This window comes from Cygnus atratus, chromosome 2 (assembly GCF_013377495.2).
Source record: "Cygnus atratus isolate AKBS03 ecotype Queensland, Australia chromosome 2, CAtr_DNAZoo_HiC_assembly, whole genome shotgun sequence".
Taxonomy (NCBI): Eukaryota; Metazoa; Chordata; class Aves; order Anseriformes; family Anatidae; genus Cygnus; species Cygnus atratus.
In genome coordinates, this window is record NC_066363.1 from 52,340,928 (window position 1) to 52,361,798 (window position 20,871).

General features: G+C 45.9%; 3 protein-coding genes across 8 annotated transcripts in view; 2 read left to right on the forward strand and 1 right to left on the reverse strand.

Moving 5' to 3' along the window:
- KDM1B (lysine demethylase 1B) overlaps positions 1 to 2,731 on the reverse strand; it is a 29,674-nt gene extending 26,943 nt beyond the window's left edge. For 2 of the 5 annotated variants that reach the window (XM_035549876.2, XM_050709236.1), the window contains exons 1-2: positions 2,666 to 2,714; positions 2,497 to 2,548 (exon numbers count right to left, since the gene is read on the reverse strand). The gene's annotated coding sequence lies outside the window, so the exon portion shown is untranslated. Of the gene's footprint in view, positions 1 to 2,496; positions 2,549 to 2,665 lie in introns of all 5 variants that reach the window. The other 3 variants (XM_050709235.1, XM_050709234.1, XM_035549875.2) reach the window with 2 other exon arrangements.
- On the forward strand, positions 2,732 to 12,452 carry TPMT (thiopurine S-methyltransferase). Of its 2 annotated transcripts, none has more exons than XM_035549874.2 (9): positions 2,732 to 2,862; positions 3,056 to 3,198; positions 3,920 to 4,012; positions 4,964 to 5,096; positions 5,515 to 5,567; positions 9,562 to 9,636; positions 10,371 to 10,456; positions 11,482 to 11,546; positions 12,318 to 12,452. In XM_035549874.2, the coding sequence occupies exons 2-9, from the start codon at positions 3,065 to 3,067 to the stop codon at positions 12,387 to 12,389; spliced, it is 711 nt and encodes a 236-aa protein (XP_035405767.1). In that variant the 5' UTR covers positions 2,732 to 2,862; positions 3,056 to 3,064; the 3' UTR covers positions 12,390 to 12,452. The 2 variants fall into 2 exon arrangements, with proteins under 2 accessions (XP_035405767.1, XP_035405766.1); XM_035549873.2 differs by having other exon boundaries at positions 11,502 to 11,546.
- A 1,928-nt stretch (positions 12,453 to 14,380) lies between these two features.
- Positions 14,381 to 20,565, forward strand: NHLRC1 (NHL repeat containing E3 ubiquitin protein ligase 1). Its single transcript, XM_035549891.2, has one exon. It carries the CDS (start codon positions 14,388 to 14,390, stop codon positions 15,522 to 15,524), a length of 1,137 nt encoding a protein of 378 aa, XP_035405784.1. The 5' UTR covers positions 14,381 to 14,387; the 3' UTR covers positions 15,525 to 20,565.
- Positions 20,566 to 20,871: the final 306 nt, after the last annotated feature.

The window sequence follows — 20,871 nt, forward strand, 5'->3', positions numbered from 1 at the left end:
ATCACCTGGACAGTACAGCCACTCCTAGAATGCTACTTTAGTCAGAGTTACCTAGATAAGAATCTGTTTAGCTTGGCTATCAATTCAGGGGAGAAAAGAGAATGAGGCACTATGAGGAAAGAAACAACAATCTTATTTTAAAGTAAATTCAGAGTTAAGATTAGATCCTGGAGTACATCCTGACAGGTTATTCCAGATCAGCATACCCTGGATTTCAATAATCTGATTTGTGTTTGCGTTACGTCAAGGTCTGGACTGGAATTAGGGTTGGCAAAGTGAATAGACATCAGTCCATAATGCAAGCTTTGAAATACCAGTCTTCACAATGCTGTTCCTACCACCTTCTGATTTATCGTTAGCAAGAGATTTGCACTGCAAAGCATTTTTCCAAACAGCGTGCTCAAGAGACATTTAATGCCAAGTGAAATACCATTTCTTAGACTCTCCTGTCTCTCACTCTCCTGTAAAAATACATCAGAACATAAAGCCTAAACAGCTACATTTGCATTGCAATTTTAAGCAACTGGAATATCACAAACTTAGTTATTAAACATACTTCGGGAGAAAAAAAGAAGTTTAACACCACAAGATAGATCTATACTTGTCTTTGACTACGTTGGTGGGAACAGGAAGACCATAGTTCATCATGCAAGCTGGAAAGCATGTAATGTGAGAAAGCACGCCACAGAGATATGAAAGCACATTTAAAATGGTATTATCAAAGGCGTTCTTTTTGCAGGGGATAAAATAAAATAAGGAGAGCCTGGAGGAAGAATTAAATCTAAATGCACTCCACCACACAGAAAGGAAATGGAAATAAAACCCTTGTACTACAGCACTGAGTCACGAAGGTTATCTTGTTGTAGTAGGGACTAGTTTGCAATTTTTTTATTTTTTATTTTTTTTTTAATATTTCTGGAATTTCTCAATTCTCCCTGTTGTTCCAGGCTGCATCCTCCTTGTTCAAGCTGACAGCGAGGGATGTGCTAGCAGTAGCTTCATTCACGAATTTTGCCAGAAGTAAAGGTAGCAGGAGGAGAGAATGGGCATCTTTACAAAGTTTCAAATGAAGCTGACATAAATCAAGTAAGTCGTTGCTTTATTCTGCCCTCAAGATAGAGGGAATTGATTTGGGTGCGGAAGGGAAGATTCACACAATATCCACATATGTGAGGAGAGAAATGAGTTCGGACAAGCCAATACAAAAATTATTTTTTTTTTCCTATACAAAAAAAAAAATCAATTATAATTAATTAGAGGGAAAAAAAATGTCAATGTTTACTCCCCTAAAAAGCCAACAATGTTCCACCACAGCTTCCCCCACTGCACGGGGGTGGATGAGGATGGAAGAAGAGACAGGAGAGCCAACCGCTGGCATTTACGTGACATTTCCCAAAGCACTGCGTGAAGCCCCAGGAAATAGTGCCTGTTCTCCTCCTGGGGCTGTCCCTCTGGGTCGGAGGCACAACAGTATCGCTTTGTATCACCTTCATGTATCCTCCTGGCCGCGGCCACTAGCTAACCATCCCTAAATACTGTTGCCTTTAGGGTGGAGGCTCTGACCTCCCCCACTGGCCCTGGCTGGTTTCGGTGGCTCCAGGTGGTTGCAGGAGAGGTGTGAGCATCCCAGGAGGCAAACTGGTGCTGTTTCCTTGCATTTGGGAGGTTGGGAGAGGAAGAAAAAAAAAAAGAGAAATGAGGCAGTTATGGCTCGCTAAGAAGTTCTCTGAGGACGTTGAAGGCTCAGGCAGGCCTCCGGTTTGGCAGGGCGGAGGCCGGCGGTACAGAGGCCTGAATATGTTTGTGCTGTCAGTGCTGCTGCCTGGGGGTGAGGAGGTGGGCAGGAGGCGACCGGCTAGCTGCAGGAAGGCCATTGTTATCCAGCTGCGTGTCACCTCGTCCCCAGTTCCCCTACACAAACCCCACTGGCCTCACCCCACAACCCTTGGCTCTTTGGAGAGGGAGCAAACAGTGCGCACCTCACGGAGCTTGGGGGGTCCGCACCCTATGAGCGGGGTCTTGCTGGCTCTGAACCCTATATACGTGGTCTTACCGGCCAAGGAAATACCCCCCATGACGGGGGAGAGGGGGACACACGGCGTGTCCCTCATGGTAACATTTTGCCCAACCTGGCCTGTAAGGGAAAGCCCCCCCGGGGCTCCATGGGGAGTTGACAGCAAGTTCGGCTTGGGGAAAAAAAGAATAAAAAAATTAAAAAAAAAAAAAAGGAAAGGAAAGAGTGGAGAAATAAATAAAAGAGAGGAAGCGAGAGGGGAACGGGAGCGAGGGGCCGCGCACACCTTTACACAACTCGGGGCGCCGGCCCCAGCCCCAGCCCCAGCCCCGGCCCCAGACCCAGCCCCGACCCCAGACCCCAACCACGACCCCAGCCCCCAGCCCCACACCCGGGGTCGTCGCCGCCCCCCGCCCGCAGCCCGGCAGCGCGGTGACAGCGGCCCCGGCACGGGGCTGGGGGCGTCCCCGCCAGGCGCTCACCTCAGGGGCCGGAGACCGCATCCACGCGTGTCCGCGCCGCCTCCTGCTACAGCTGCGGCGAGAGGGAAGGGGGAGAGGGAAAGGGAGGGATGGAGGGGGGCAAGGAGGTGAGGCGGGGGCCGCGCTGCACCTGCCCCGCCGCCTGAGGGAGAGGGGGGCACTCACTCACCGCCGCGGCCGTCCCCAGCGCCATCCTCCTCCTCCTCCTCCTCCTCCTCCTCCTCAGCCCGCCTCCTGCTGCCGCCGCTTCCGCTCAGCACAGCGAGGGGGAGGCGCTAGCACGGCCCGGCTCGGTACGGCCCGGCCCCGCCACAGCCACCGGCCCCCAGGCGCCTTCGCCCCCAAGCCGGGCCGCGGCGCCGCCAGGTAGACGTGTGTGAGGGACGGGGGGCGAGGAGCGGCCCCTCCATTTTGGACGGGAAGGATGGGGCTGGAGACCCTGGAGGGGAGGGGTGGGGGGGGGCGGGCAGCGCAGCGCAGCGCTCCAGCAAAATAAACCCTCTGGAGCGGGGCTTGTGCGCGGTGCCGGCTGACCGGGGTTTCTCTCCCTCTCCCACAGCCGCTGGCAATGGACGGCCCTGCTGGCGTGCCCGCCGAGCTGCAAGGCGGCGGGGCGCAGAAGGACAGGGTGCTGACGGCGCAGGAGTGGCTGCACAAGTGGGAAACGGGGTCGGCCGCCTTCCACAAGGAGCACGGGCACCCGTACGGCACCTCGGCTGGAGGAAGGGGGAGGGGGCGGCCTGGTTTGCCCAACAAACCCCCCTAAGATTGGAGAGGTTGTGTAGGGAAAGGTACTGAAGCAGGCACTGCCTGAACGTTAACGCAGCTGTGTGACCTCCATTTGTTAAAAAATGGCAGCGAAAAAAAAAAAAAAAGACATCTCATTTAGAGCTGTCCCTCCTTAAATCATATTTTAAACTGTAAAGTTTAGGCGAGCCGACTAAAAGTCTTAAATTCTCTGAAGCAAAGGCTCTGCGTTGCTGTTTGTAAGTTATGAAACTGGGGCCTAAAGCAACGCTGGGGCAATTATTGTGCCCTGGAAGACAGGGGCCTGAGGGAGAAAACCCAATTATACGGTCTTGTGACTAATAAAACTTACACTTGAGACGTGTATAAATGATTGATCCAGAGGTTTAATCATCATTCTGTTTAAGCTGCCTCTTGCGGTCCTCTTAGAAGTGGGTAGGTTGTTTTGTTTACCTGAGAAGATGAGCAAACAGAAACCAGGACAAATTTGCCCAACAGAAATGGAGTTCACTTTCCGAGAAAATGGAAGGTGAATGTTCATAGCTCTTGTTTTTACTTCTAACTAGGGCCGTGTATCCCATGGTGGAGTTTGTGTGATATCTTGTAGCGCTTGGCTCTTTCCTGAGCCAGCACAAATGCTCTCAGTGCAAAGTAAAAAGTATCTGTTCTTCTGCAGGCTGCTAGAGAAGTACCTGGACGTGCTCTTAAGCGGCAGGAGTGGCCTGAGGATATTTTTCCCACTTTGTGGTAAAGCAGTAGACATGAAAAGGTACGAAACGGCACAGGTTATAACAGCGAAAATCTCAGTGATGTGGGGAAGGAGGGAGAGAGAGGGGGAATTCCCAGCCCTACAACGGCCGATGGAAGTGTGCTGGATCTCTGCTGGCGGCTTGCTCCGTTTCATTTGCTGGTGCTTGGTTTAGTGGCGTAAATGGGATGGATGAGGACTAACCTGAACGTCCTTCTGATAGCCCTGAGTTCAGCCTGGGGAATGCCAGATTTGTGACGGACAGAGTGGCAGAAGCTGTGCCCTAATGGCTGCTTCATTTTTTGGCAATGCCGGCTTAAACGGCCCACAGTGAGCCTGGTTGTGCCAGAGCACGTGCTCATGGGACCACGTGGCATGTCACACCTGGGAATTTAGGTGATTTGGGCTAAATACAACTTTTTTTACATTTCTTTATGTTACTTTCACTAGTTGTTGGCTGGGTTATAATTTATAGTTAGGGGCTGCGTAAGCCTGTGCTGCTCCCTGGGGGTAAGGGACACAAGCCATACCCACCCCAACTGATCTGCACCCCCCAGCTAGCCCTAGTGACCACAACTGGTCGTGGTGATGGGTTCCTAAGCTGACCACAGGCCCCGAGGCGTGCCGCTGCCTCAGTGAGGACCCACACTCTGCCACCTTGTCTCACTGAGTGCCACTGCCGGGGCAGTCTTCCTTTTCACTGCGTTCATAGAAAGTAATGATTAAGCAATTAAATCTAAATAAAGCTGTTGAGTCCCACTCAGCTGCCTGCTGATGGGTGCTACCTTAAACTCTGATCATGTGGGGGTGGTGTTCAATAACGTGAAAACTCCAGAAAGAGGAGACACACCAGTGCATCCTAGAACCAGGTTTGAGCGAGTATTTACTAGAGAAATGCTTATTGAGGTGCACATACAGTAATGGCCTGAGCTGCACGCCTCAGTAAACCTGGGACCTCTCTGCTGCATGCAGGCTGGCTGACTTAGGACACAGCATCGTCGGCGTGGACTTCAGCGAGCAAGCACTGAAGGAGTTTTTTGCAGATCAGAGTCTGCCTTATTGTGAGGAGCCAGTCCCAGGGATTGTGGGAGCAAAAAAGTTGAAGGTATGTTTCCTGTGTTGCCACACGATCTGGTGTGGTTAGCCACGCAATGCAGGCGTAACTGAGCAAACAAGTCCTTCTGCTTTTATGCCACTGGTAATTGTTCATTTCTCCTAATGAGGTCTGAAAAGAAACACTGGGTTGTAGTTTTGCACCGAGAAGTTCTTATTTTGAGCTTATTACTTTGGCCTTCTTTTCATACAACTTTGAAAGGCCTAAATATGAAGTTTAGAGGATAGTGTATTTCAAAATTGGACAGTCGCATGCCTTGATAGGTCAGAGCCTCTATGGAAGGGATCAGGAGATGTACCTTGGTTTAAAAAAAAAAAACAAAAAAAACAGTTTTTCTTCACGACACCTAAGTGTATATTTAAAGATGTAGTTTGCTGATGAATATTGTTTCTCTTGCTTTTCATCCTAGAGTACCTCTGGAAACATCTGTCTGTACTGCTGCAGTATTTATGATTTGTCCAGGTAGGAGTCCACAATGTGTTCTACAATTTTCTATAACCAACCATGTATTCTTACTGTCAAATTATTTTATTTGAACCAGCTCCTCTCAGGAAAACTCTTATTAACTTGTGTGAGAAATGTGAATAGCCAACATCCAACAGAAATTACCCCTGTTGTTGACCATTAGGTAAAGATGGCAACTAAATATCTTTAAATGGGCTTGTCTAAGCTGTTATCTAAAAGTTACGGGAAACCACGTTTGCTTTTGCAGTAAAAACAAATTACGTTCAATATTATTGATTGATTCTACAAGCCAAAATCCTAGCACAATCCCTTACTCAGAGTAGCTTAGTGAAAGTAAAGAGAATATACCAGAGGCGTTGTCTTAAACAGCTTTTCCCATAACTAAGTACTAAATATATTTTTCCCCCAAACTATTTGATTAACATATTCATGAGTTAGCTGTACCCATTGGTTATGCGCCCCATGCTTTACTTAACATACTTTTCTCAGTGGGCTTGAAGTACTTAACATCGCTCCAGTTTATGTCCCTTTTAAAATATTGTCAGACAGTGACTGCAAGTGCTTTTACAACCATGGCTCAACTTAATATCTTCTAAAGGATTTTAGTGCTAAAATGTCCTTATTTCTTATTCGTTCTTCATCAGTTACAAGACACAACAGAAAATGCAAAATGTTTCAGCACAGTCCACACTACTGTCTCCTGAAAAATATTTCAGCCCACTGTTCTCTGTGGCCTCAAATTTACTTCTCAGATCTTGGGGTGGCTTTGCACCTGACTTTCTGCTCAGCTGTCAGCTGGTGGGGAATTTTGCAAATCACAGAGTTGTACAGAGACTCTCTCCAGCCTCTAGCATAGAAGACTCTGCCTTGAACAGTAATGCATCTGGTTTATTTGTCCCAAGAAGGTGTTCACAATAGTAAGTCTGCCCTGAAACGTCCCCAGACCTACACCAGTGCTGGGGTAGCTGGAGATTGGAGAGCATGCAAGAAAGTGATGCTTCTGGTTTTGAAATGTGTCTTGAAGGAAGCTGAAGATGCCCAGTGTCCTCTACTGTAGTTCCTTCCTCTTGTATTTCTCGCTCTGACACAATTTACCCTAGAGTTTAAGGTTTTGGTGAGGTTATGTGTGTTCACACAAACAACTGTCAGTAACAATTTGTACCCTGGCTGTTCAATAAGGAGGAGGAGGTCAAGTCTGGATCTTTATGTGTACGGGCTTTTCAGAGAGTCAACCTATACAGGATTAATAGGTCGCTTAGGACGCAAGAACACAGTGCTTGCTTAACGATCCCCTTTGTATTCATTACTGGAGACCAAAGCACTCTAGAGGATAGAGTGCTGCTAAGACTTTTGCTGTTGCAGCTGTTTGGTTTGGAGTGTGTATATAAGGAGGCAAATGCAAAAATGAGCACCTTGGAACAGATGGGCAGTATATGAAAGCGACTTTGTAGATACTGCCTGGTTTCCTCCTCACTTTTCCCCTGTGATGTAGCTCCTTGCTGTGTTGATTCCTGTAAGCCCCTCTAGCTGTGAGTTGACAAGTTGCCCAGGGACTGCTCGAGCTTCTTGTCTGCAGTTTTTAAAAATTTTGGTTCTAAGCTGAGTAGCAGGTAGCGTGGTAAATCTATAACTTCCATCATAATGTGGTGGGATAGTACTATGAAGTAAACTAAAAATAGGTAATTAGTGAAAACCTCAGTTGATATTAATGGGCCCAGTAGATAGGTTTGTCCCTTACAGAATAAATTGGCAGGTATGTGTTCTGGATGCATGGTTCTGTGCTGGGTGCTGCGATGATGAAAGTACAAACCTCGTTCCCTACAGCAGTCAGCAGATACCTGTGACTACAAAAATGCACACACAGTTCTGGTTTCTATGTACAGACCATTTGATTAATTACCCAGTAATTAAGGAAATTAAACTTATTTCTCTCTTGCTGAGGCTGGCCTGCAAACAAATCCTTTTGATCTCCTCGCCTAGCATTCATTAGAGGAAAACTCAGATGTGCTTGTGACCTTTGTCAGAATGAGACATTTCAAAGGCTCTTGCTGGTTAAAGAGTAACAGGAATTACTGCTCTTTGTGGGAACTCTGGGAAGTGTGTTAAACAGTTATATTACACAATCATCTTACGTCCTAATACAATTATAGCTACCAGACTATAAATAAAAATTGCTTTAACCGAAACTACTGAACGCATATAGGGATAGCAATTCACAACGTTACTACCAAAAAGAAGTAGGATTTCTGTGGATATGTGAATTTCTGTTTTAGATGTTATTTTTTTGTAATCGTAGTAGTATCTAGACCGCCATCTCTCATGCTGCATATCTTATAAACTTACAGCAGGAGATAAAGTGGGGCTAAAGATTGGGTACTGGTACGGTGAAAGATGTATCTAAGAGGAGTGCTTCCTAATACCTTAGTTTCATCCTTATGAAATCAGGATGAAAGAAAGCTGTGCACCTTTTTCTTCCATTTTCTCCTGGCTTGGTTCTCCTCAGAAGCAAATGGGATGTACAGGCAGGCAGGGAGAACCCAGATGCTCGGGAGCTCCTGGGATCTGTGCAGCCAGGAGACCAGCACCAGGGAAAGGCTGCAGCGTGAGGCTGCCCACTGCCTGCGGTGCCTGTAGTCCCTGATGAAATCCATGGGGAGTGAAGTACCTGCAATGCCTGTGTGGAGCCACCGCCACCATTCCAGTTAGACCAGATTGGAGGTGGAAAGAAAAAAGAGGTGCAAAAAAACTGCAGGGACTTTCCTGAGATCGTGCAGCAGACTCGTCTATGCAGAGAGAACAGCCTGCAAGCGTCAGAAAATCAAGATCGTCACCTGCCCCCTCATCCCCACTGCCTCTTTAACTGTCTCTTTAAAACCCTTATAAGAAAATAAGAGACTGTTTATTCAAATTAGATGCTTGGTCTTGGCAAGCTTTGAGAGGAGCCTGGAATCTGCAGTGTTATCATGTCTCATCGCAGCAGAGCGGGAAGTACAGGCTCAGCTTCTAGGTTAGACGCCAGAAACTCAGCGATGCCGTTGCAAAGAAATGAGCAGCAGGGCAGGGAGAAGTGAAGAAAGAGGTGATGCAATTGGACTCAGACACTCTCCCAGTAGGCAGAAAGGTATTGCAGACTACTTTTTTTTTTCCTCAGTAAGTAAATGTATTTCAGACTTCCTTTAAAATTATGCAATTTACTTTGTTATTACTTTACTCTCTAATTTCCTGGTTTAATAATTACCAGAAACAAGGCTTTTCCTGCCTGTAAACATCCTCATCTCTAGTGTCACCCTCATTGCTCTTAACACCCGCTAATAAAGGCGTTTTCCAATAGTCTTGGCTACTTGCAGGCTTTAGGTAGTCATTGAAGCCATCTGCCAGATCATTCAGGAGCAAAAATAATGTCTGTGACAGGATTAGACTGAGGCAAGTATCACAGTAACTTAGCTTTTCTAAGATTAAACAAATCGCAAACTGAAGCTAACTGTCCTGAGCATGTGGCTGGGAACTGGGGTGTTTAAAATTACTGGGTGTGCTGCGTTCAGTAATCCTAAAGCAGAGAGGTGCCTTCCTTACCCTGCGTTTGAAGTCATGTGTGGGTCCTAGAAGAAAGCCGTGAGTTAACGATGTCCCAAATGTATGTTGGTGCTGCCTCAGGGGTCACGGCAGGTTGTGACTGCCAAAAACACCAGACTTATATCCCAAAAGTGTTTAAAAAGTGTTTCTTCCCCCTGCCTTGTCTCAGCACACCCTAGCAATGGGGAAATGATGCACAATTGCAGCACCTCATGCTATCTATCATGGCAGAACCACGTACCAGAAGGTTTCTTGCGACCCAGTTCATAATGTTCTGGGTCGTGAAAAGGCTGGATCCTAACAACAAATCAGGTCTGCACAGCCAGCTGGAGACTACTGCCGACTGCTCAGAAGTATCTGAATAGGGATGAAGGTACCTTATCAGTATTTTTAAGCCTTTTTTCTCATCTTTCTATAGTGCAATTGTTGGCAAGTTTGATGGGGTTTGGGACAGAGGAGCTCTAGTGGCTGTGAATCCATGCGACAGACAACGGTTAGTAAATTTGCTTGGCGGTTAATCTTTTCTCTAATGCATCCAGTGACACAGTTTTGTTACCTTCTGCCACCTGTCGACAAGCCCTCTTTCACTGAGCAGAGTAACCTAAACAAGTTTTTCTCTGCCATAAGCATCAGTCGCAGCTGCAGAGCGCTGTGCTCTAGATTTGTGAGCTTCCTTCAGGAAGCGGCCCTGCCTCTTGGTGGGAAAATATGTGGTTTGTTGCAACCCAGAAGAAGCAGAGCTGCAAGTCTCATCTGAATGTTATTATTTCCTTTTCACCCCGTCTGCTTCTCTTCCCTGTCTTCATCTTCCCCTCACTTCTCTTTACTCCAATTTTTCATTCTTGCCTACAGCCAACCCAAATGTAGTTTGACCTTGCTCCCAGGATTTTTGAATTAGATACGTGATCTTGTGAATTCAAATAATTTCCAAAATCAGTACTGTGTTCTGGACTGCGTTCTGGACTGGCGGATGAATACGGTGTTTTGTCTGTTAGTTTTGAGAAGAACATTGGAAATAAGAAATGCTTTTTTATGAAAGTGTCCAGAAACCTTTATTTGAGATGTCTCATGAATTTCATGCTCGTTTATCTCTGCTTAGTTCCTGTGTGGGTCAGTTTGACTTGTCTCCACACAGGACTACGTTACCTTCTTTGGTGAGTATTTTGAATGCTATGCTTAAATGTTTGTGCAGTTCCAAAATAATAAAGTATAACTATCTCCTTTTAGCTATGCCAGTTTGATGATCTCCCTAATGGAGAAATATTCTTCTTATCTCCTCGTTACTGTTTTATACGATCCAAACAAACACAAAGGTGAGAACTTTGCACTGTTCATGGTTTGGTTTTACATTAGTACGAATTGTGTAAAGATGTGTTAGATATATATTAGGATCTTCCTCAGCTTTTTTAACAAACATAGCTTTGTTAGCCAATCATGCCAATATGGCTGCGTGTTAAAAACTGTAGATGTAGAGCAAGCTTGATGCTAGATTTGCTTTCTCTTTAGCATTCAAGCATGCCAAGGACAAGTGAAAGTCAGGCACGTGATCTAAAGAACTGGATGGGTCCCTTCCGACCCAAGCCGTTCTGATTCTGTGATATACTAACCATAAAATGAAACTGGAAAAGGGAATGCTTAGTGTAACTCTGTCCATCCTGTCTGGCCTAGGGACCTTGGGGCACTCCTAAGTACATCAACCATGTTAGACCTTTAGTCTGTTTGCCCAGTATTTGCAACCCACTGCATTGCCCATCTTGTGCCTTTCCTCCAACCACTATCATGGTCTGCATATGCCTGGAAGAGGTGAAATTCTGTACAGCCATGAAGAATTTTTCTTTTATTAGATGCCAAAGTTTAGTTTTTATTTTATTATTATTATCATTTTAATTACAAATTCACAAAAGATAGATTTCTTGCTGCTTTTGATCTCTTCAGCATAATTACCCTTCAGAGAGAAGGTCTTGTTATCATTAGCCACAATAATTTAATTCACTGCTCTCCCTCTTACTATTCAGCTTTTAGCTTTAATCATGCCGTTTCACTATAAAGGGATTATTGGCCCAATTCACACATGACAGAGAGAGTGGTTGTATCCATGGCATGTATGTGACCTTCCCTCTTCTGACAATGTGGCTGCCTTGGCTGCAGCCTGGAGATATTGCACCAGCAGCAGCACCTGAAGCTGCCAGGGGGTCCACCAAGGTGCCTCCAGTTCTCCTACGTGGTGTTTCTGGTTCCTGCAGGTGGTGCTGCACACAGGGGCCTGTCTGGGGCCGGGTGCTGGGGTTGGCTCTGGCTCTCTTGTTGCAGTACAAAAGTTTGTCTCCTCTCTGATTAGCTTCACCGTGTCCTTTCCAGGCCCACCGTTTTATGTTCCTGAATCTGAAGTTAAAAGCTTGTTTGGTAAGTAATGTTTCATCTCACCCTTATGATGTTTTCCAAAACACAAAAATGTTTTTTTGTGCTTCTATCTCTGCAGCAAGTGACCAAGTCATGTGTTTGCTACTTAGACAAGAGAGAGAGTCACGGAAAAATAATGAGGGAAATAAAAATCACGTTGCCACAAGGTTTTTGCTGTTAACGCAAATTCCCACCTTTTCAAAAGACACGAGGAAAACCCAAGAGGCTGTCGCTGTCTCTTTTCTCCCCTTGGCTTCTTTTCACTCCCCCAGGATTCAGACTGTACACTGTGGTCTCATAGCTTCAGTCTTTCTCCTACTTGACAATTTCATCTTTCTCTGCACCTCATCACTATCTACCCTGGTTTTAATGCAATGCCTTTGCATATTAGTTCTAAAGCTTCTGATGTATTTTTGTAGCCAAAAAAGAAAAGTAAAATGTCATGCTGTAGAAATGCTAGATGTGCAACTCAAATCCATTAGCGCATATATATATATCAGAATTGTATCAGGAAATTTTCAATATTGGTCGTGATATGCTTTGCTATTGCGCTTGCTTTGATCTTACATCTTTACGAGACCTCTGGAGTGTCCGTACACAGTGAGTCATTGGCAAGGACAGTTTTATCCTGGTGCAAAAGAGACCAATAAGTTTTCCTCAGTGCATTTGTGTCACGCAGTTAGGGTCATCTGTACATAGGATTTTGTCTTCTGACAGTTTGCTTTCTTCAGTGACTTACCATTCAGTAATTTGTTACTCTTTCCTCCTTTTCAGGCAACCACTGTGAAATTAAGCTTCTCGAAAAAGTCAGTGACTTCTCAGACAGACACAGGCAATGGGGACTAGATTATTTTCTGGAGACTCTGTTTGTACTAAAGTTTGTAGCTTGATTAAAATCCATTAAAACAACTTACCTCCAATCTAGCTTTTATTTTTATCTCACTTTTTAAAATGAGACATGTTTTGGGACACTCTTACAGCAGGCTTCAGTGTACAGAAAAATGTCTGTGGGACGTCTTCATTTTGATTTTGCTTTCAGAGCCAACTCTGCTACATAACTGACTTCACTGCTTTAAGATGTGCATAGCTTTTCTTAAACTTAATGCACAACAAGCATTTTTTTGAGTGTTTCTTTTGTATCGTTTCAAATAGTTAGAATTAAAAAATAAATAAATGAGGTCCCTTCTCTGTGGCTGCCAGTAGCTGCTGCCTGTGTGTAGCTCTGCAGGTCCTCCTCGGAGGCTCGCGGCCTTGGAGTAATGGCAGCTGCTGTTCAAATGTTGCTTTCCATTTGCTGTTCAAATGCCACTCGCCTTGCACCAGCGAGGGCAGCTGGGCAAGAGAGGCGGGAAGTTGGCGCGGCTTGCTGCTTGCTCTGTCCCCGTTACGATTACAGGTTGAGAGACGAGCTGGCAATGAGCAGGCAGGAAGTCTTGGCAACAGCCACCATGGGGGAACAGTAATCGAGCAGCAAAGAAAGGAGGGAAGTAAATGGCTGACAATGAAGGAGAGAGTCCAGGAAGAAAATATTCCTGTGGTCGCTTGTGAGTGTGCTGCTGCCTCCAGAGCGCAGCGACCAGCAGGTAAATTGGCAGGGGGCTGTAGGGCAAGAGGGGTCAGGGAAAGCCTGTGGGGCTTCTGCGTGGTTAGCCGAACACAAACCTTTCTTTGCAGGTCTTTGATCATTGTCATAGGGGTATTATTGCAATTTTTTTAAATTACAGAATTGGGGGCTCTGAAGACTCTTTGTCCTGGCCTTGGTGGCTTATTTAAAAAAAAAAAAAAAAGGAAATGTATGATTGCAATGTAGTATATTGGCATTTATTAAGACTAGAACGAGAGAAAAAGCTACGTGCAATTTTAACGTTGCAGTCCTAGAGCTGCAAGTGGGTCTGATGTTTTCAGCAGAGCAGTCCCCAACCTACAGCATCTCCCCCAACCCACAACTCTCGATATTGCTCACAGCCACTGGGAGCTACTGCTGCTTCAGCACCAGGTCACCGGAGAAGAGATGACGACGCTGCTTACAGTGCTACCTTCTTGTAGCCTGTGGGCCGGCTAAGTTGGGAACTGCCGGTTTTGGACATTTTCACTTCTGCACGGTTCAGCAGCTACTGGGTTAAAGCATCTCCTCTCTTTCTGTCCAGATTTTTTTCCAGGTGTGAGAGCTGTTAAAACTTATCTCAGGTTTCTAGAGGTGTTGCAGCTGGCCCAGGCCAAGTGCTGGATGTTGCTGACCCTGGGGTCCTGCACAGGGCTCCAGGAACGAGGGCTCGGTCATGCTGACAAGCCGTCCTGGTAAATGCAGCATCTTCCAAAAAGAACACACGCTGTCCATGCTGTGTGTGGATGTGAGTGGGAAAAGTGGCTACTAGCACTTAGCATAAATATTTCCCTCACATTTTCAAAAGCTTCCCCGAACAGCGAGGGGAATCACATGCAACAGTGACTGCTTCCTCGCCCTGATAGAGGCATAAATAGCACTAGCAACCTTGAGGTAACTGGGTAACTGGACATGTGTATGAATCCGATGCACGTTTTACATATGTAATTTGATTTTCTTGTTGTAATTTTAATAGAGACTTTTTCTATCGACCGGGAACCGCGTGACAGACAGACACACACACACACTCCAAACCAGGGCTCCCCGGCGACCCCCAAAACCCTCTCCTGGCCGCGGGAGGGGAGGCTGAGGGCTGAAGGCCGGTGTCCCAGGGCCGGCGTCCGCCGTCCCCTCACGGAGCAGCCGCGGGCGGGCGGCCAGGGGAGGCGTGGAGGCGGCGGGGCCCCGTCCCTCCGCCGCCCGCCCACAGGGGGCAGCCGCCCGGCCCGGCCAGCCCCGGGATGGCGGCGGCGGAGGCGGGCGAGGCGGAGCTGGGCCTGCTGGAGTGCCGGGTGTGCTTCGAGCCCTACGGCCCCGGCGGGCAGCGGCGGCCGCGCAACCTGCCCTGCGGCCACGTCCTCTGCCGAGGCTGCGTGGGCGCCCTGGGCGGCCGGGGCCGGCTGGAGTGCCCCTTCTGCCGGCGGGCCTGCGGCCCCTCGGACACCAGCGACTGCCTGCCGCTGCTGCAGCTGCTCGAGGTGCTGGGCCCGACCTGCAGCATCCTCCCGGCCGCGGGCAGCGCCACCCCCGGGGCTCCGGGGCTGCGGCTGGCCCTGGGCGGCTGGGGGGCTCTGGTCAACCCCACGGGGGTGGCGGCGTGCCCCAAGTCGGGGCGCTTGGCGGTGGCCCACGACGGCAAGAAGAGGATCCACGTCTTCGGGCCGAGCGGGTCCTGCCTGCACCGCTTTGGGGAGCGCGGGGAGGCGGGCAACGATATCAAGTACCCGCTCGACGTGGCCGTCACGGCGGATGGGCACGTGGTGGTCACTGACGGCGGGGACCGCGCGGTGAAGGCCTTCGACTGGGAGGGAAGGGGGGCCTTGGCGGTGCGAGAGGGCTTCTGCCTGCCATGGGGCTTGGACGCCACCCCGGAGAGCGACGTGATCCTGACGGACGCGGAGGCAGGAGCTCTCTACCGCCTGACGGCCGACTTTGGAAAGGGCGAGCTGAAGAAGTGCCAGATGCTCCGGTCCAAGTTAACCAGCCCCAGAGGGGTGGCGGTCTGCCAGACCTCGGGCGCTGTTGTGGTGATAGAGCACCTGAAGGCCAGGGGGCCCAACAACAGCAGCACCCGGATAAAGATATTCAGTGCAGATATGGATCTCGTGGGACAGATGGATAGCTTTGGCCTGAACCTCTTTTTCCCCTCCAAAATATACACGACGGCTGTGGCCTTTGACAAAGAGGGTCGCATCGTAGTAACAGATGTCTGTAGCCAGGCTGTGATATGCTTAGGGAAACCTGGGGAGTTTCCCATCTTTAACCCTCTAATTAGCCACGGGCTTTCATACCCCATAGGACTGACTTACACAGCAAACAATTCCCTCGTAGTTTTAGACAGCGGTGATCACACAGTAAAAATCTATAGCTCCACCTGAATGGGTCTAGGTTTATACTGCTGTATCTGCTTTTGGCCACAAAGCAAGCAAAGTCCTGGTCTTCATAGGTGTGTAGGGAGGGGGTATTTTCTGGGCTCGACTTGAAGTGAAATTACCCTCTTTAACCAGCATGCTCTGCTTCCCGCATAACTTGCATCAAATCCCTTGCCTACCCACAGGAGACAACCTGGCCACTGCAGGGCAGAGTCAACAGTGAATCAACCAAATGATTTGGCATTTTAAAACTATTCCATACCTTGACAACCAAATATTCATACTGCGAAGTAATAGCAGCATCTGGAATGGAGTAATCCAAGACTTGCAGCTGGGAGAGAGAAGGATGTATCTTTTGTTTACCGTCATCAGCATTTTGCTTTCGTTATTCTTCGTTAGGCATGAGAGTGACAGAATGGTTTATGTAGGATTTCTGCATGAGAAAGGAGACTGACTGGATGAACTGATGGGAGAAATGGCAGATTCAGTCAAAGGGTCATTTGATCCAGCCAAGGTCAATTGCGATAGAGGAGCTATCAGCAATTAGTGAGTTATATGACATGAACTGGTGCTCAAAACCTTTTTTTTTTTTCTCCATATTGGGGAAATGCACTTCTGGATGCACTTTTCTTTATATTAGTTTATTGCCGCCTTTATTGGAGTTGTACAGAAGCAGTTACACTTCCTGTATAATGCATGAGCCTGCGTCTTCATCTAGATGAAGTCTTGTGTGTGGTTACCTGCATGGGCAGCTTTCCCTAGCAGCCCCTCCAGTATTGGTGTTTAGACCACAGGTACTTCTGCATATACAAAATTGAATTGGCTGTGTTACTAACACAGGTACTTTTGGGAGATTTCCAATACTACCTGCATCTGTCTCGTAATTAATTTAGTACTTTTGCACCAATCTTCAAGATTCAGTTGAAAACTGAAATGGTGTTGATGAGTAATAATAGGGAAAGGGGAACGTGAGCCTTGCTTTTTCACAGCTTCCAAAGGAGATTTTGTTGGTAGTGAATACACAGCAGGTTTAGGTTATTTTATATTATCCTGAAAGCAGTTTCACTGTGGACATGAGTTTTGTTGCCTTATTGCACCACGGAAATTAAGTTATAACTGAATTACTTTGAGAAGGATTTAACGCACCCACTAGAAGTCACTGCTGCATTTTTATGTATTTCTGCTCCTAAAGTAATTATTTAGGTGGTTCAGCACTAAAAGGCAGTTAGATATAAATGTAAATGTTTTATGAGGTAGAAACAAGTAGATCAAAATTGAAGAAAACATTTTGGTCATGTATTTAGTGACTGAAAGCATGCATATTAACTAAAGACACTTGAAATTCACAGGTAGTCTTTCTATTGGTTAACTTTTAATCTGGCTTTTGGTCTGGCTTCCTGGGCAGTTAGTAACTGCATGTATTGCTGTACCAGTGATATTCCAAATATTTCAAACTGAAGCATTTTTAGTCCTCTAATTCAGACAATGTATTAATCCGTCTCATGTTACCATTTATAAAAGAGAGCAAACAAAACTATTAAATGCAGCTATTTGTAAAGGCTGATTGAACAGTGACCTGCCAATAAAGTGTGATTTGCTTACTCCTATGCTGGGCAATTTAGTGAAAATTTCTAACTTCTTTTTATCACAGTTTTCTCTGTTACAGTTCAATTTCTCTGTTGTAGTTGCTGTATAGGTGGTTTCTTTTGTTTTATTTGGAGATATCCTGCTGAAGTTGTAGGGTGATTTGTTGCTGTTGGAAAATATATGGGCCTGCACAGTTGGTCTAGTGCCAAGCCACACAGCAAGTGCCTTTGGTGGGACCAGAAATATGTCTCAGATATTTTGCAGTAGGAGGTATCCTGCCCTGACTAGGAGCCCTCCTGAGGGCTCAAGAAGGAAATTTACTCAGAGAAGCAGCCCCCTGGCTTATATATGCCTTTCTAGGTGCCAAGACAGCTGTCTTCGAGGGATATAAAAACAATTGGACCTTTGGGGAACTGCTGTGTTTCAAAATGCATGTAATACCATGTATGCTTTATTCATACATAATTATTAGTTTATCACAATAGCAGTTGTGGGACCCGGACACTTCCTCTGTGAGCTCTCATCTCCTCAAACCTTCCTCTGCACCAGGAGCTTGTTTTTCCTGCTGATCTCATGGGCAGGCAAGTTTCCTAGTGCCTGCTACCATGTAGGAAGCTTACTAGCAGCTGAAATGCTGACTTTTGAGTATTTGACTCATGTTGTTTTAATATACACAAAATCTCCATTTGTTGCCATTCTTCTCCTGTCTGCTTTGGTATATAGCTAGAAATCACCTGATGTTTGGGTTTTGCTTTATTCTACCTGCTAGGGCAAACCAGCTTTCTTCTACCTAGTTTGCCCCACACCATGTCCTGCATTCTCTGATTTACTGACTGCAAGCAAATACTTTTTTCTTTTTTTTCGTGAATGATGCTCTTTTCTTTTTGCTTTAAGGCTTGGTATTTGGCATTGTTCAGCACTGCATCAAAGAAACCACTGAATTCTGTTTTAATTCACTTGATTTGGGCATGCAAATTGAGAAGCTTTAAAAAAACTACATAAAAATCATGTCAAAAGTCTTGAGCTTTTCAGGGAAAACCTGAAATCTTTCTTTCATCACACAAGAGGATTTAAGAGAGAGAGATCCACCAATACTCATATAAGAAACTAAAAAGTCTTTGTTTTCTTACCTCTTACATTTTTTCTTACTCTTGCCTCTTACATTATGCATTTATGCACATTTCCCTATACCTAGTGTAGATACCTGTTGCCTTCAGGATGATAACTTAATGCCGTCTGCTTTTCAAAGACCTACAGAACACATATTGCTTCTATCTGTCTGGTAATTGGTTGGAATTTAGTCACAGATTTCAACTGAACAAAAACTTGGGTTCTGGGGGAAGGATGGAAAAGGATGAGGGGCTCCTATCTGAACAGATATAATTACGTAGATGATGATTTGGGGGTTCTAGTGGATGTATTAAAAATGGGGGTAGCGTGATATGTTCTGCCCCTTGGAAAAGAGTGCTGGGGTTTTCATCTAGAATGTAATATGGGACTGTGTCTCACTGCTTCAGTGATAATCACCATCGCTGCTATTTAATAAAAGAACCTGATGTAAGCTTTGCATAATCCCCTGCACCTCAGGTTTTAATATTATGGATTGCAAACAAATAAATATAACAAACAGTATTCCCCTACTGTAGGTTGGTATGACTGCTGCACACACACACTGCAATTTCTATTTGGTTTTTATTTTTAAGCTCTGATCTCAGATTGCTGTCGTTGCATATAAATATACTTGGGTGTGTTTACGGTGTTTAGCAAGGTGTCAGAGGAGTTTCATAGATGTGAATCAAAACTGTGTCCTATAACATAATTTTTGTTTTGGTTTGGTTTTGAACAAAGTATTTTCTGTTAAAGAATATAATTATTCAGCTTGGTGAATTAAAAGAAGAAAGAAAGAGGGAAAAAAAGTTATAATTTACTTTTGGCCTTTGGCTGTTAGTTCCCTCAAGCCACACTGCTCTGCACATCAGTTTGATGTTCATATTTTCATGACATGTGGACATAACATCACCGTAGCATTTTTTAATGTGGACTTATTTCAGGTGAAGAGGAGAGCTCCTGTAATGTCAAGCCCCAAAACCACCAAGAGTTTTATAGAGCAGTGTCCATCAAAGTGACGACCTGAAATACAGGAAGCCTTTCCTTCCTAGAAGGGTTGAGAGAGGTAAAAAAGCAACTTTTCTCCACGTGACTGTGTTGGAAAAAAATAATAATAATAGTAAAGGTTAAGGGAAATACAGGAAACCAAGTTCTTTTTCTGTAGAGTGCAACACTACCATAACCCATGTTCCATCTAAAAAAAAATTATTTTCAGTGTGTTGAAGATGCAGAGTTATGGCAGATGAAGCATTATGGAAGAAAAATTGTATTTTCTCAAAGATATTTACAAAATTCAAACCCACTGCATTTTTTAAATAGGTTTCGGTGTAATATTGCTTATTCAGTATTTAAACAACTGGCTACAGAGCAGAGATAAAAGGAACACAAAGTTCTCTTCGAGACATTATGTATCCCATTATGTATCACGTTTCAAATATGACTTGAGTCTTTCTAGTGAATGGTCCCTCTCTGGTATTGCTTTACTTTTTGGGTTTGCACAGTTCCAAGCTTGTTGGATCTGTGCAGCATCAACCCCCTTCTTTTGAGGGATGCTGCCAGTTCTGGTGTCACTCATCTGGTCCCTCTCTGTCTACCTAAGTCAGTGCTGTCCAGCTAAATTAATACTGGAGGAAGGCTGGAATAAAAAGTTCATCGTTGTTTAAGCCCAATCTAGCTGTCCTCCAAAAGGCAGTGAGTCAGACCTGCTGGTTTGGGAAGGGAAGAGCATGCTTTTTGCTGCTTGTTTTTGGACGGCTATCCTGGCTGAACACTCATCAAGACCCTGCTTTTTGGGAACCAGTACAAGATCCGTGCACCTTTGTCATGTCCCAATTCTGATCTGATTCTGAGTGCTGCTCTCTGGTATTCAACAACATGTTTGACTGCAGGCCCAGCAGAGAGAGATGTTGTCCTGGTTTCAGTTAGGACAGAGTTAATTTTCCTCCTAGTAGCTGGCAGGGTGCTATGTTTTGGATTAGAATGAGAAGAGCGCTGATAACATGCTGATGTTTTAATTGTTGTAGAGCAGTGCTTACACCAAGCCAAGGACTTTTCAGCCTCTCTCTGTCCTGCTAGCGAGCAGGCTAGGGATGCAGCAGGAGCTGGGAGGGGACAGACCCAGGACAGCTGACCCAAACTGGCCAAAGGGGTATTCCATACCATCTGACGTCATGCTGAACAATATATAGGGGTGGCTAGCCGGGGTGGGGGGCCGGCTGCTCGGGGATAGGCTGGGCATCGGTCAACGGGTGGTGAGCAATTGCATTGTGCATCACTTTGTACACATTATTACTATTATTATTATTATTATTATTATTATTGTTATTATTTTCCCTGTCTTAATAAACTGTCCTTATCTCAACTCACAGGCTTCACTTTCCTGTTTCTCTCCCCCATCCCGGAGAGGGAGGGGGGAGGGTGAGCGAATGGCTGTGTGGTGTTTGGCTGCCAGCCGGGCTAAACCACAACAGTCCATTTGGCGCCCAACGTGGGGCTCGAAGGGTTGAGATATCGACAGATTTGACCAGAGTGTGTTAAGCTAAAATTGGTATAAGTATTCGACCTGCTTAATAGTTGCTAGTCACAATGTTGATTGCCTTAATCTCAAGTCTGCTGTGCCTGTTTCCCAAATTGAGTTTTATAGCAAGTTACTTTCTGT